The 16,609-nt window shown below is 51.2% G+C and overlaps 1 protein-coding gene across 1 annotated transcript in view; it reads left to right on the top strand.

Annotated features, from left to right (window-relative positions):
* Positions 1–16,609, top strand: part of ZFYVE1 (zinc finger FYVE-type containing 1) — an 80,171-nt gene that overhangs the window by 31,713 nt on the left and 31,849 nt on the right. The window contains exon 4 of the mRNA XM_075330868.1: positions 9,856–9,962. Within this exon, the coding sequence (XP_075186983.1) occupies positions 9,856–9,962 (107 nt within the window). The remainder of the gene's footprint in view (positions 1–9,855; positions 9,963–16,609) is intronic.

Below are 16,609 nucleotides of genomic sequence, written 5' to 3'. Positions count from 1 at the left end.
AGGCCGCCTGTTTCCATCCCATGAAATGGTACTACAATTACATGTATGAGGTTCACAATTCTACAGGGTTTCTCCAAAAGTAAGACAAGGCCTTATATTATTTTTTTGCCCACAAAGATGCACTAGGGCTTATTTTCAAGGGATTGGGGTTGTTTTTTTTTTTTTGTTTTTGTTTTTTTTTTTCATGAACAGCAGTCCACATATATTCTTGAACAAAAAAAAATTATTCAAATACAATCATGTCACATTCTGGAACATCAACATAACTCTCCAAACCCTGTGTGTAACATGTGTCCTATTGATTGATCGATCGATTGATCGATCATCTCAGCCTTTCTCCTCTTCAGCTTTAGACTTCTGCAATTAGGAGGCCTTTGGTCACATGACTTGATGTCACAAAGGTCCTTAAGCAGTCTTATAAAGATATACCGTATTTTTCGGATTATAAGACGCACTTTTCCTCCCAAAAATTTGGGAGGAAAATGAGGGTTGCGTCTTAAAATCCGAATATAGTTTACCAGGGGGGTAGTGGAGAGGGGTCATTGGAGGCAAAACAATATTGTGCTCCTGTGTGCGACGCTCGGCGCAGCTCTGTGCTGGGCTGGTGATGCGGCTCTGCACTGCTCTGCGCAGGAGGCGGTGAGTCACTGGCCATTCTGAAGATGTTGGCGGTGAGGGCTTCAAATAACGGCGGCCGGAGTCGGCGCGTGCGCAGATGAGCTTGAGCTGAGAGCTCCATCTGCACATGCACGGACTCTAGGCGCCTTTTATTTAAAGCCCTGACCGCCGACATCTTCAGAATGCACGGAGCAGAGCAGCCCCGCACGGAGCAGAGCAGCCCCGCACGGAGCAGAGCAGCCCCGCACGGAGCAGAGCAGCCCCGCACGGAGCAGAGCAGCCCCGCACGGAGCAGAGCAGCCCCGCACGGAGCAGAGCAGCCCCGCACGGAGCAGAGCAGCCCCGCACGGAGCAGAGCAGCCCCGCACGGAGCAGAGCAGCCCCGCACGGAGCAGAGCAGCCCCGCACGGAGCAGAGCAGCCCCGCACGGAGCAGAGCAGCCCCGCACGGAGCAGAGCAGCCCCGCACGGAGCAGAGCAGCCCCGCACGGAGCAGAGCGGACAGCATACCGCATAGCATTACTCCTACCTCCTTTGGCCCCTCTTTCCCACCCCCCAGTAAACTATATTCGGATTTTAAGATGCACCCCTCATTTTCCTCCCAAATTTTTGGGAGGACAAGTGCGTCTTATAATCGGAAAAATACGGTGCTCCCTTTTTTTGGGTCCAGTGCCAGTGTCTCAGCCTCTGCCTGGCCTCTGTTGTTTGCATCTGGCGGGTAAGGGTATGTGTGCACGCTGCAGACATTTTCTGCACCAAAACACACCTTGTGGTCGAAAAATGCACCAAAAAATGCATTTCTTTGTCGCTCCATTGGGAGACCCAGACAATTGGGTGTATAGCTTCTGCCTCCGGAGGCCACACAAAGTATTACACTTTAAAAAGTGTAACCCCTCCCCTCTGCCTATACACCCTCCCGTGCATCACGGGCCCATCAGTTTTATGCTTTGTGTTGAAGGAGGCACACATTCACGCAAGCTCCACATTTTAGTCAGCAGCAGCTGCTGATTGTATCGGATGGAAGAAAAGAGGGCCCCCACGGGGCCCCCGGCATGCTCCCTTCTCACCCCACTAAGTCGGGCGGTGCTGTCAAGGTTGAGGTACCCATTGCGGGTACAAAGGCTGGAGCCACATGCCGTTTTCCTTCCCCATCCCTTAGAGGCTTCTTGGGAGAAGTGGGATCCTAACCGGTCACCTTTCACTAGGACCGGGCTCCCTCCGCAGCCCCTGGGGGAATCTGACGGACAGGAGACTGGGTATCATCAGGGACAGGCCCTGCATCTAAAAGGTACTCTGTGTCCCCTTGGGGACGGCGCATGGAGCGCCTGTGTTACAGACGCTGCAGCGGCTGCTGTTTTTCTGTGACGACCGGGACTACCGCGCCGACCGCAGCCTGTTCGTCGTCCGCGTTATTAAATTTAGTCCCCGGCTTCTGCGGCCTAGTACCATAACTCCCGCCCCCGGGCCTGCCAGTCAGGGGTAAGGGCGGGACGGTTGACTGGACGTCGGCAGTGAGGGCTGGAGCATACTTAGGTGTTCTCCTCCCCCCTCACTGAGCACTGTGGGGCACCAGATTCCCGCACTTTATTAGTCACCGCCCACGGCTCCCTCCTCCCCTGAGAACTCTGGCAGCCATTGTTACAATCACTTCTGCCGGTGGAGGATTTCAGAACGAGCTCCACAGCTCTGGGAGGCCCAGGCGGGGAATCTGGTGGACACACAACCGCTTTGGGCGGTCGGTAAGCCACACCGGTTACCAGGTGCTGGCCCCCCTAGGGTGCCGAAGTGTGTGTGTGTGTGTATGTATATATGTATGTATGTATGTATATATATATAATATATATATATATATAATATATAGTATACATTTTCTCTGTTCGGCCGCATTATTTTGCTTTTGGCTATATACCCTCACTGTTCACTCTCAGAGGAGACAACAGCATGTCGTCCGCAAAGAGCAAGGGTGCTTATTTTGCAACCTGTACCTCTTGTGCGGCTATGTTACCTGCAGGTTCCACCTACCCTCACTGTGTGCAATGCTCGGCCCCTGTGGCACTCACTCAGCCGGAGCCTCGGGCACTGGTGGGACCCTCGGCTCAGGTAGACCCCCCTGCTTCCACTGTCCAGGTGGCAGGGACAGAGTTTGCAGTTTTGGCTGAGAAACTCTCTGAGTCGCTTTCACAGTCCATGGCTCAGTCTATGGACAAATGGTCTGCTAAGATACTAGAAGCCTTGCAGTCCAGATCGGTAACACAGGCCCAGGGCACTGTGAGTTCATCGCCCCAGGCCCCTCTCGGTCGGCGCAGCAAAGGGCTCCTGGGGTGACACCTAGGTCCCACGGTGAGGACTCCGACACGGACCGCAGTCCCAGACCGGCTAAGCGGGCTCGCTGGGAACCTTCCCCGACTTCATCACGCTGTTCGGGGTCTCAGCATGAGGACTCTCTGGAGGATGAAGCGGAGGTCGCAGCTCAGGGCTCTGATCCTGACGTTGCTCTCAATCTAGATACACCTGAAGGGGACGCCATAGTAAATGACCTTATAGCGTCCATCAACCAGGTGCTAGATCTTTCTCCCCCAACTCCACCTATAGAGGAGTCGACTTCGCAGCAGGAGAACACCAGTTTAGGTTTCCCAAACGTACACGGAGTGCGTTTTTCGATCACTCTAACTTCAGAGATGCTGTCCAGAAGCACAGAGCATTTCCGGACAAGCGCTTTATTAAGCGCCTTAATGACACACGTTACCCCTTCCCCCCTGACGTAGTTAAGGGTTGGGCTCAGTGTCCCAAGGTGGATCCTCCAGTCTCTAGACTGGCGGCTAGATCCGTAGTATCAGTGGCAGATGGTTCATCGCTCAAGGATGCCACTGACAGGCAAATAGAGCTCCTGATGAAATCCATCTATGAAGCCATAGGCGCGTCTTTTGCTCTGGCCTTTGCAGCCGTGTGGGCACTCCAAGCTATCTCAGCTTGTCTGTCTGAGATTAATGCGGTCACACGTACCTCTGCTCCGCAAGTTGTGTCTTTGACTTCTCAGGCATCGGCCTTTTCGTCCTACGCCATGAACGCCGTCCTGGACTCTGCGAGCCGTACAGCGGTAGCATCCGCCAATTCGGTGGCAGTCCGCAGGGCCATGTGGCTACGCGAATGGAAGGCAGACTCTGCTTCCAAGAAGTTCTTAACCGGTTTGCCAATTTCTGGCGACCGATTGTTTGGCGAGCAATTGGACGAAATTATTAAACAATCCAAGGGAAAGGACTCGTCCTTACCCCAGTCCAAACCAAACAGACCTCAGCAACGAAAAATACAACCGAGGTTTCAGTCCTTTCGGCCCTCAGCCAGGTCCCATTCCTCCACGTCCAACAGGTCAGAGAAGGGCCAGAGGAACTCTTCTGCATGGCGGTCTAAGTCACGTCCTACAAAGACCGCCGGAGGAACCGCCTCCAAGGCGGCCTCCTCATGACTTTCGGCCTCCCCAAACCGCATCCTCGGTCGGTGGCAGGCTCTCCCGTTTTTGCGACGCCTGGTGGCCACAAGTCCAAGACCGATGGGTGAGAGACATTCTGTCTCACGGTTACAGGATAGAGCTCAGTTCTCGTCCTCCGACTCGTTTCTTCAGAACATCTCCACCCCCCGAGCGAGCCGATGCACTTTTTCAGGCGGTGAACACTCTGAAGGCAGAAGGAGTTGTGATCCCCGTTCCCCTTCAAGAACGTGGTCGCGGTTTTTACTCCAACTTGTTCGTGGTGCCAAAAAAGGACGGATCATTCCGTCCCGTTCTGGACCTCAAACTGCTCAACAGACACGTGAGAACCAGACGGTTCCGGATGGAATCTCTCCGCTCTGTCATCGCCTCGATGTCCCAAGGAGACTTCCTAGCATCAATCGACATCAGGGATGCTTATCTCCATGTGCCGATTGCACCAGAGCATCAACGCTTCCTGCGTTTCGCCATCGGGGACGAACACCTTCAGTTCGTGGCACTGCCTTTCGGCCTGACGACAGCCCCACGGGTCTTCACCAAGGTCATGGCATCCGTGGTGGCGGTCCTACACTCTCAGGGCCACTCGGTGATCCCTTACTTAGACGATCTTCTAGTCAAGGCACCCTCCCGGGTGGCATGTCAACACAGCCTGACCATTGCTCTGGAGACTCTCCAGAGGTTCGGGTGGATCATCAATTTCCCAAAGTCAAAATTGACACCGACCCAATCACTGACTTACCTCGGGATGGAGTTTCATACTCTCTCAGCGATAGTGAAGCTTCCGCTGGACAAACAGCGTTCACTGCAGACAGGGGTGCAATCTCTCCTTCGGGCCCAGTCACACCCCTTGAGGCGCCTCATGCACTTCCTAGGGAAGATGGTGGCAGCAATGGAGGCAGTTCCCTTTGCGCAGTTTCATCTGCGTCCACTTCAATGGGACATTCTCCGCAAATGGGACAGGAGGTCGACGTCCCTAGACAAGAACGTCTCTTTCACTGGCAGCCAAAACCTCTCTTTAGTGGTGGCTTCTTCCCACTTCTTTGTCGAAGGGAAAATCCTTCCTGCCCCCATCCTGGGCTGTGGTCACGACGGACGCGAGTCTGTCAGGGTGGGGAGCGGTCTTCCTCCACCACAGGGCTCAGGGAACCTGGACTCCGACAGAGTCCTCCCTTCAGATCAATGTTCTGGAGATAAGGGCAGCGTATCTAGCCCTAAAGGCGTTCCAGCGGTGGCTGGAGGGCAGGCAGATCCGAATACAGTCGGACAACGCCACGGCGGTCGCGTACATCAACCACCAGGGCGGCACACGCAGTCGTCAAGCCTTCCAAGAAGTTCGGCGGATTCTGCTGTGGGCGGAAGCCACAGCCTCCACCATCTCCGCAGTTCACATCCCGGGCGTAGAAAACTGGGAAGCAGACTTTCTCAGTCGCCAGGGCATGGACGCAGGGGAATGGTCTCTTCACCCGGACGTGTTTCAAGAGATCTGTTGCTGCTGGGGAACGCCGGACGTCGACCTCATGGCGTCTCGGCACAACAACAAAGTCCCGGCATTCATGGCACGGTCTCAAGATCACAGAGCTCTGGCGGCGGACGCATTAGTTCAGGATTGGTCGCAGTTTCGACTGCCTTATGTATTTCCTCCTCTGGCACTGCTGCCCAGAGTGTTACGCAAGATCAGGTCCGACTGCCGCCGCGCCATCCTCGTCTCTCCAGACTGGCCGAGGAGGTCGTGGTACCCGGATCTGTGGCACCTCACGGTGGGTCAACCGTGGGCACTCCCAGACCGTCCAGACTTGCTGTCTCAAGGGCCATTTTTCCATCTGAATTCTGCGGCCCTCAACCTGACTGTGTGGCCATTGAGTCCTGGCTCCTAGCGTCCTCAGGGTTATCTCAAGATGTCATTGCCACCATGAGACAGGCCAGGAAACCAACGTCCGCCAAGATCTATCACAGGGCTTGGAGGATCTTCTTATCCTGGTGCGCTGATCAGGGTTTTACCCCCTGGCCGTTTGCCTTACCCACTTTTCTTTCTTTCCTTCAATCCGGAATGGACAAGGGTTTGTCTCTCGGCTCTCTCAAGGGACAAGTATCGGCGCTTTCCGTGTTTTTTCAAAAGCGTCTAGCCAGGCTTCCGCAGGTCCGCACGTTCCTGCAGGGAGTTTGCCACATAGTCCCACCTTATAAGCGTCCGCTGGAACCCTGGGATCTTAACAGGGTGCTAACGGCTCTTCAGAAACCACCTTTCGAGCCGATGCGAGATGTCTCTCTATCACGCCTTTCGCAGAAGGTGGCCTTCCTAGTGGCAGTCACATCACTTCGGAGAGTGTCTGAGCTAGCAGCGCTGTCATGCAAAGCCCCCTTCCTGGTGTTTCACCAGGATAAGGTGGTTCTGCGTCCGGTCCCGGAATTTCTCCCTAAGGTGGTATCCCCTTTTCATCTCAATCATGATATCTCCTTACCTTCTTTTTGCCCTCATCCAGTTCACCAATGTGAAAAGGATTTGCACTTGTTAGATCTGGTGAGAGCACTTCGGCTCTACATTTCTTGCACGGCGCCCCTGCGCCGTTCGGATGCGCTCTTTGTCCTTGTCGCTGGCCAGCGTAAGGGGTCGCAGGCTTCCAAGTCAACCTTGGCTCGGTGGATCAAGGAACCGATTCTTGAAACCTACCGTTCTTCTGGGCTTCCGATTCCTTCAGGGCTGAAAGCCCATTCTACCAGAGCCGTAGGTGCATCCTGGGCATTGCGGCACCAGGCTACGGCTCAGCAGGTGTGTCAGGCGGCTACCTGGTAGAGTCTGCACACTTTCACGAAACACTATCAGGTGCATGCCTATGCTTCGGCAGATGCCAGCCTAGGTAGGCGAGTCCTTCAGGCGGCGGTTTGTTACATCTCGTGGCTCTCCTGAGGCAAGGACTGAGGCAGTCTCCCATTCCTTGCCTGCCACGAGCACTCCTGCTCAGCAGCGCCGAAGGTCTGCCAGACTGCGCAGTGTGCAGGAGATACCTTCTCAGAGAGGCAGCAGAAGGGTGACACCTAGTGGTTCTCCTGTTACAAGGAGTGAAGCGGTCTCCCATTCCTGGCCTGCCGCAGACTCTCTTGCTCAGCGGCCCCGAAGGTCTGCGAGGCTGCGCAATGTGCAGAGGTTTACTGCTCAGGGAAGCAGTGAGATTCCCGTTATCTCTGCACATTGTGAGACCGAGGATCCCGCCTCTATTTCCCAGAGGCAGGAGGGTGAGCATGTGCAATGCGTGGTGGGTCCTGATTCGCTCACTGACGTCACACGGCTTGATGACAAGGCTGGTGACGTGGTGAATCCTGACTGGCCAGGCTGGGACGTCGTGGACCCTGATTGGGTCAAGTCCGTCATCTCCGCCTCGCGCCCGCCCTCGGGTGGAGCTGCACCTCCTTAAAAGCTCCCCCTGCCATCATGGCGGCGCGCGACCGTCCTTCTATGTTCGGATGTCTGGCAGCGTGCTGCCACGCCACTGCTCAGGCATTACTGTCTCTTGTGGGCTTGGCCCTTGCTGCTCCGGCAGTACCTCGTTTGCAGGCCGTGTTCCTGCCTTGCTGCTCCGGCAGTACCCCCGTCAACAGGCCGTGTTCCTGTCCCAGGTGAGCTCCTCAAGTCTCCATTGGACTCACCTGGTTATTGAAAGCACACGTGCGTGGGCACCTCTGTGCTACCCTCGTGCCATATTCTCGTGACTTCCACTGGCACACGTGCGTGGGCACCTCTGTGCTTCCCCGTGCAACAGGTACACCGAGCCGTGAGATCTGTGCCATACAACCCTCAGGGGTTAGGGCAGATCGGTGTACATAGATCGTCTGTGACATTCCAGACGATCGCTAGCAGCAACCCGCTCACTCTTCACCCACCATAGCGGCGGTCCCTTACACCGCACAGTGGACCTTGACCGGCGGAAGCAGTCCATTTCCCATCTTGGCACGCTTCCCCGGGTCCCCCTTGTAACAGTTGCCCACCTGTAAGAGGGGGCCGTTTTCGGCTCTTTTTATCGAGGTATTCTTTTACCCACCCAGGGACTGCTTTTGGACGTCCCAATTGTCTGGGTCTCCCAATGGAGCGACAAAGAAGAAGGGAATTTTGTTTACTTACCGTAAATTCCTTTTCTTCTAGCTCCTATTGGGAGACCCAGCACCCGCCCCTGTTCCCTTCGGGCTGTTGTTCTTTTGTGTACACATGTTGTTCATGTTGAATTGTTCTTTTGGTTCATGGTTTCAGTTCTCCGAACATCCTTCGGATTGAATTTACCTTAGACCAATTTATAAGTTTCCTCCTTCCTGCTTTGGCACCAAAACTGATGGGCCCGTGATGCACGGGAGGGTGTATAGGCAGAGGGGAGGGGTTACACTTTTTAAAGTGTAATACTTTGTGTGGCCTACGGAGGCAGAAGCTATACACCCAATTGTCTGGGTCTCCCAATAGGAGCTAGAAGAAAAGGAATTTACGGTAAGTAAACAAAATTCCCTTCTTTTTTAATTTTTTTTTTATATTTTATAAATTCAATGGCTAAAAGGGCTAAAAAAATATGGGAAAAAATCGCATTAACAATTGACATCCTGCTTCTTTTTTCAACATCAACTAAAAGGAAAAAAGAAGCAATGTGTGCACAGTACTTCTAGTCCTTGCTGGGCGAAGGAGAGACATGCAGATTTGAGCTACAAACTGCTTGATAAACTGCACAAAAATCTGCATCGTGTGCACAGGGCCTAAGTAATACTCCGGGGTTTTGTTTTCTAAAAAAAAAAAAAAAAAAAAAAAGGAACCACCTCCCTTTAACATTAATATTATGCAACTTTAATGGGAAAAAACTCTCACAGTACCATATATATGTAATAAAAATATCCCCTGAATTAAATTACAATAAGGAAGGGGTTTAAAAAAAGACTTCTAAAGTTTATAAATAAATAAAATATCCACACAAAAAAAAGAAGAGCCGGTCACCGCCACTCCCAATTCACACTACTAAGCAGACTCCTGATAAGCATGTACCGGGTGCACAAATCCACGTAGTAAAGCAGTTCATGAACATCGTCCAAAAAGAAGGGCAGAAGAGGCAGTACTCACTGATACTTCAATGCGTTTTATTTCATAGGCGGATCAGGTACAAGGTGAAGAGGAGAGGTGAGGAGCGGCAAAACAACGCCAGACAATGGCAGGCCGTTTTGCACTACTGCGCTTCAACGGGTCCTATAAGACCCGTTGAAGAGCAGTAGCGCAAAACGGCCTGCCGTTTTCCGGTGTTGTTTTGCCGCTCCTCACCTCTCCTCTTCACCTTATACCTGATCTAACCATGAAATAAATGAATAGAATTGTGTTGAAAAATGGGAAGATATGTGCATTACAAAATTAGTCTTCATGTTTTAGTCCAAAAAGCACCCATTTTTACTTGACATATTTCCAATATTTGACAGCATAAATTAGAATATACTCATGAAGATATTTTGCTGGCGTTTTCTTTTTCTAGTTTTTAATGACACTGGGGTTCTGTGTCATTTGATCAGAAGTTTTTAGATGTCATTAGTTTTGTTGCTTCTCATTTTTTTTATGTACAGTTTTATTACGAAGAGCTTTCTTTATTGGAACTGCAATCTTTTTTTCATCTGATGGGGCCGTTATGTTGGAATAGTAGATCACTGGTTTATATGATGTCTGAACTAAATGTGTTGAATTATTTTTTTTTTTTTTTTAACATGTAAACTATTTTGTTTACAATAATTCATTTTGCTTTCCAGGCATTGAGCGATCGCTTTAGTGGTGAAATACCGGATGACCAAATGACGCACAGCTGTTTCTTCCCTGATGAGTATTTTACCTGTTCTGCGCTGTGTCTGAGCTGTGGGTAAGTGTCCCCTCTGTCATCATTTCTAGAATTAGACCATACCACTGTGCTTTAAACTTCATGTCATCTTCAAACAAGACCCGAGGCTAAAATCAGAACCAAGAGTATTGCAGCACCAGCAAAGCTCAGCTCATGTTCATGCCACCGAGCCTGGCACTGCAGCGCTGTTAATGTGGAAAGGCTGCGCTGCGCACCAGACATGGCCTTTAACTGCTGTAAATAAGATGTCATTTCTTCTTCTTAGTGAGTCTCCCTTGGACTTAGGCTATGTGCACACTAGAAAAAGGATTTTTCTTAAGAAATTTCTTAAGAAAATTTCTTGAGAGTGAAGGAATAGCGCACCTGCGTTAAAAAACGCATCAAAAATGCACCTGCATTTTTATCGCGATTTGGTGCGTTTTTGGTGCGTTTTTACCGCTGGTTGCTCCCTGCGTTATTGTGCCATTATCTATGGCAACTAACGCAGTTAGCTGCAGAAAAGAAGTGACCTGCTCATTCTTTTTCTTAAGAAAATCTACTGAAAGAATTTTCTTAAGAAAAAAAACGCAGTGTGTGCACAGCTAATTTTTTTTCCCATAGGTTTTGCTGGGGAATGTCTGCAGAAAGGTTACAAGAATTTCTCAAGAAATTTCTGCAGCAAAAACAGACCAAAAACGCAGGTGAAAAAAACGCAGTGTGTGTGAACATAGCCTTAAACTCACATCACAACCTACAACATTGCACGCAGTTGTTAAAGTTGTGAGCCACAGGCTACAATGTTATTTTTTCTTTTTACGGAGTCTCCCAGGATTCCAACCCACAACCTACAACATTGCAGGCAGCAGCTATAGCTGTGAGCCACATTCTACAATATGACTTTTTTTTTTCTTTTTAGTGAGTCTCCTGGGATTCAAACTCACAATCTACAACATTAGGCTAAGGACACACGGCGAGTAAAACGGAGCGAGTGGAATGCAATAAAAAATTGCATTCCTCTCGGACCAATGTTATTCTATGGGGCCGCTCCAATTTTTTTTTTTTTCTTTTCTCTTAGCCCTGATCAGACAGAGAAAAAAATTAAAGCATGTTGCTGGTGGAATCCAAGTAGCAGTAGTGCTCGTGTGTCCCTAGCATTACAGGCAGTAGGTAAAGCTGTGAGCCACAAGCTACAAGGTCATTTTTCCTCTTTAGTGAGTCTCCCGGTAAAGAAGAGGTTCAGATCTCGTGAGGCCCATGTCTGTTCTGCTAATTGATGGATGTCAAAGAATTTAACATTGATTTGCCTTGCCTTTACTGTAAATAAGAAGTAATTTCTTCTTTTTAGTGAGTCTCCCGGACTCGAACCCACAACCTACAACATTGCAGGCAGCAGCTAAAGCTGTGGCCCACATGCATATAACCACATATGTCATTTTTCCTTTTTAGTGAGCCTCCCGGTAAATAGGAGGTGCAGATCTAGTGAGATCCTTGTCTCTTTATTCTGCTGATTTGATGTCCAAGATTTGCACATTGATTTGCCTATTCTACAAATTAATACATCAGTGTAAAATCTCAGGAAACCCCTTCAAGACCGCGGGCAGTAATCTTACGTCCTAGCGGTCAGTGTTACTGCCCGCAGTCTGCTGCCGGCAGCTTGCAGCGATCGGCACACATGTCAGCTGTAAAAATCAACTGATGTGTGCCTGCCAGGCACAAGCGGAATTGTTATCTGCCCGTGCCTTTTAACCCCTTAAACGGCGCTGTCAATATGTGACAGCGCCATTATAATAGTGATCGCGCTATAATGTTACTCTCCGGTCGATACCAGAAGTCACGTGATGTGATCACGTGGCTTCCGGTAGTTGTCATGGTAGCACAGAGTCATGTGATGACTCCTTTAGCTCACATGACTCACTTTCTTCCTCACACAACCGAGAGCTGGATGAGACAGATTAGCAGCATATCTGCTGTTTACAGCTGTGTAGCTGTGATAAGCAGATATGGCAGAGCGATCAGATTGCTGATCCATATAGCCCCGTAGGGGACCTAGTAAAATAAAAAAAGTTTTAAAAATGAAAAAAAAAAAATAAAAAACCCTAAAAGTTCAAATCACCCCCCCTTTTGCCCCATTGAAAAGTAAAGGGTTAATAAAATAAAAACGATACACACATTTGGTATCTCTGCGTTCAGAAACACCCGATCTATCAAAATATAAAATCAGTTAATCTGATCGGTAAACTGTGTAGCCGCACAACAGTTCCAAATGCCAAAATTACGTTTTTTGGTTGCCACAGATTTTGCGCTAAATGCAAGAACAGGCGATCAAAACGTAGCATCTGCGCGAAAATGGTACAGTTAAAAACGTCAGCTCAAGACGCAAAAAATAAGCCGTCACTGAGCCATAGATCCCAAAAAAATGAGAACGCTACGGGTCACATATGGCGTAAAACGTGCGCCACGTTTTTCGGACAAACTTCTGATTTTTTTACTTTTTTTTTTTAACCCCTTAGCCTTAGATAATAGTAAACCTATTCATAATTAGTGTCTACGAACTCGCACTGACCTCAGGCATCACACCCACACATCAGTTTTACCATTTAGTGAACACTGTGAATAAAATATATCAAAAACAATAGTGCTATCGCAGTTGTTTTTTTGCAATTTTTCCGCATTTGGAATTTTTGTTGTTGTTTTCCAGTACACTATATGGTAAAACGTCTGGTTTCATTTAAAAGTACAGCTCGTTCCGCAAAAAATGAGCTTTCACATGACCATATTGACAGAAAAATAAAAAAGTTACGTCTCTCAGAAGAAGAATGGCAGTAAAACAAAAAAAAACAAAAAAAACGGAAAGCGAAAAATCGGCCGGTCGTGAAGGGGTTAATGCTATAGCACCGTGACTGGAAGCAGAGGAATTAGAATTCTTATCCAATGACGATATTGCGATATTGTATGAATTCAGAACTTCTAACCTAAACACCCAACTGAGGAGAAGTCACTATACTGAGTGGAAAAAAACTATAACTGATTATATAACTCTTTGATTAACTATAATATATATAACTATATTATACATATTATAATTTAAAAAAAAAATAAAAAATTGTGTGTTTATATAATACTAGAAGGTGGCCCGATTCTAACGTATCGGGTAGTCTAGAATGTGTATGTAGGTTAGCAGATTGAATAATAATGTAATAAATGGATTGGATGGGTTACCTAATGTGTACACTGGTTAACAGTGTACGCCGGCTCCGGCACACATGTGCCGGGAGTTGGGGTAAGCTAGTAACCATGGTACACATCGGGTAACTATTCAAAGCGACAGTGCTGGTTCATTTTTTGTTTGTTGGTCTCCTGCTGTGCAGCACGCATCGGCGTGTTTAATAGCGGGCGAGCAACGATCTTAATGGGCAGGGAGCCGGCATGCGCTGGTAACCATGGTACACAATCGGGTAAGTAAGCAAAGTGGTTTCCATGGTTACCCGATGTGTACAATGTTTACCAGCGTACGCTGGCTCCTACACGATCCCAGCAACGCAACGGTATGTCTCGGCTGGCTTGCCGGTGTGGGCTTCCGGGGGTGCAGCAGTCACCTGGGAGTCTTCTGGAATGCGTGAGGGGGGCGGTGCCAGGCCGACCGTTTAATTCATGCAGGGGGCGGGGTCTGGCTGAACGGCCAATGCGTGCAGGGGGCGGGTCCTGGCCGAGCGGCTAATCCGTGCGGGGGCATGGCTCGGGTAACTATGCAAAGCGGTTTCCATAGTTAACCGATGTGTACCATGGTTACCAGCCTACGCCGGCTCTGGCACACGTGTGCTGGGAGCCGGGGTAAGCTAGTTACATCGGGTAACTAAGGAAAGTGGTTTCTATAGTTACCCGATGTGTACTATGGTTTCCAGCCTACGCCGGCTCTGACACACGTGTGCTGGGAGACTGGATAAGCTAGTGGTTTAACACATGTGGCGCGCTCCCGTACACTATGTACAGGACAGTGGCTGCACCGCAACTTCCTGGTCACATGACAACACGTGATCGGAGGTTGTTGCGCGGCCACTGTAGTGTACACAGTGCACGTGATCGCACCGGATCTGACAAAGTGGAGAAAAGGTAAGTATTAAAAGTGACAGTGCTGATGTGTGCCGGGGTAAGCTAGTTACATCGGGTAACTAAGGAAAGTGGTTTCTATAGTTACCCGATGTGTACTATAGTTACCAGCCTACACCGGCTCTGGCACACTTGTTGCGGGAGCCGGAGTAAGCTAGTGGTTTAACACATTTGGCCTTTTTTCCACTTGGTCCTGCCGGTGTGGGCTTCCGGGGCTGCAGCAGTCACCTGAGAGTCGGGGCTCTGTGTGGGTTCCAGGAATGCGTGGGGGGGGGCAAGGCCAGGGCGAGCGTCCAATGCGTGAGGGGGACAGGGCCTGGCCGAGTGGCCAATCCATGCGGGGGGCGGGTCCAGGCCGAGCGGCCAATCCGTGTGGGGGGGGTGGGGCCAGGCCGAGCCCAGCGGCCAATCCGACGGTTGTCACTGTAACAACACAATTTTGGAGCAAGACAGACAGACAGAATAAGGAAATTATATATATACTAGAAGGTGGCCCGATTCTACGCATCGGGTATTCTAGAATTTACGTATTGTGTAGTTCATGTATGATTTTTGTTATATCTATATATATATATAATTGCGTCTGTCTGTCTGTCTGTCTGTCTGTCTGTCTGTCTGTCTGTCTGTCTGTCTGTCTGTCTGTCTGTCTGTCTGTCTGTCTGTCTGTCTGTCTGTCTGTCTGTCTGTCTGTCTGTCTTGCTCCAAAATTGTGTCCTTACGGTGACACAAAGCTGATTGGCCGCTGGGCTCGCCATGGCCCCGCCCTCCCGCACGGATTGGCCACTCGCCCAGGCTGCGCCCCCACACGGATTGGCCGGCCGCTCGCCCAGGCTCCGCCCCCCCCCCCCACAGATTGGCCTCTCGCCCCGGCACCCTGCAGGCATTGGCAACTCGGCCACGCCCCGCCCCCCTCACGCAATGCACGCTAGCTCTGGCCCCGCCCCCCCCACGCATTCCCCGAACCGACACGGTCACGGAGCCACGACTACCAGGTGAGTACTGTACCCCTGGGAGCCCACATCAGCGTACGCCGCCAAACCAGCCGACACATACCCTCACATTGCTGGGGCTGTCCGGCGTATGCTGGTGTGGGCTCCCGTGCGAGCGGGGGACGAGATACGCTGGTAACCATGGTAGCATAGTTACCAGCGCATCAAGGTCCTGCAGCGGCGGAACATGCACACGCACACACATAACAGCACACACACACACATACACACACACACATCAGATCACACTCGCTCTCACACACACCTCACACACACACACACACACCTCACACACACACACACACCTCACACACACACACACACACACCTCACACACACATCACATCGCATCCACATACTCACAACATCCTGGGATATCGCTTGCTTCTCGGCGTCGATACTGTGCTGTGAGCTTCCAGGACCTGCCGGAGGATCACATGGCCAGAAGCATGTGGTATCTCCGGATGTTGTGAGTATGAGCGCGTATGTGCAATATCGTCAATGTGTTTGTGCGTGAGTGTATGCGATCGGGTGTGTGTGAGTGTATGCGATCGGGTGTGTGTGTGTATGCGATCGGATCTGTGAGTGTCGGCAGAGGAGCACGGCGTGCTGGAGGAGGCTGGGAGGAGAGAGGCTAATCCTGGGGAAGGCTGGGATGGGGAGGCTGATGCTGGGGGAGTCTGAGGCTGGGGTAGGCTGGGAGGAGAGAGGCTGGGGACCGAAAAGGCTAATGCTGGGAGGAGAGAGGCTGATGCTGGGGGAGGCTGAGGCTGGGGTAGGCTGGGAGGAGAGAGGCTGATGCTGGGAGGAGAGAGGCTGATGCTGGGAGGAGAGAGGCTGATGCTGGGAGGAGAGAGGCTGAGGCTGGGGGAGGCTGAGGCTGGGGGAGGCTGAGGCTGGGGGAGGCTGAGGCTGGGGGAGGCTGAGGCTGGGGGAGGCTGAGGCTGGGGGAGGCTGGGAGGAGAGAGGCTGATGCTGGGGACAGAAAAGGCTGATGCTGGGAGGAGAGAGGCTGATGCTGGGAGGAGAGAGGCTGATGCTGGGGGAGGCTGAGGCTGGGGGAGGCTGAGGCTGGGGGAGGCTGATGCTGGGGACAGAGAGGCTGATGCTGGGGACAGAGAGGCTGATGCTGGGGACAGAGAGGCTGATGCTGGGGACAGAGAGGCTGATGCTGGGGACAGAGAGGCTGATGCTGGGGACAGAGAGGCTGATGCTGGGGACAGAGAGGCTGATGCTGGGGACAGAGAGGCTGATGCTGGGGACAGAGAGGCTGATGCTGGGGACAGAGAGGCTGATGCTGCGGGTAGAGAGGCTGATGCTGCGGGTAGAGAGGCTGATGCTGCGGGTAGAGAGGCTGATGCTGCGGGTAGAGAGGCTGATGCTGCGGGTAGAGAGGCTGATGCTGCGGGTAGAGAGGCTGATGCTGCGGGTAGAGAGGCTGATGCTGCGGGTAGAGAGGCTGATGCTGCGGGTAGAGAGGCTGATGCTGCGGGTAGAGAGGCTGATGCTGCGGGTAGAGAGGCTGATGCTGCGGGTAGAGAGGCTGATGCTGCGGGTAGAGAGGCTGATGCTGCGGGTAGAGAGGCTGATGCT

Source organism: Anomaloglossus baeobatrachus, chromosome 12 (genome assembly GCF_048569485.1).
Source record: "Anomaloglossus baeobatrachus isolate aAnoBae1 chromosome 12, aAnoBae1.hap1, whole genome shotgun sequence".
In the NCBI taxonomy this organism is placed as follows: domain Eukaryota; kingdom Metazoa; phylum Chordata; class Amphibia; order Anura; family Aromobatidae; genus Anomaloglossus; species Anomaloglossus baeobatrachus.
Note: the sequence above shows the minus strand (reverse complement) of the source record. Positions and strands in the feature narration are given on the sequence as shown.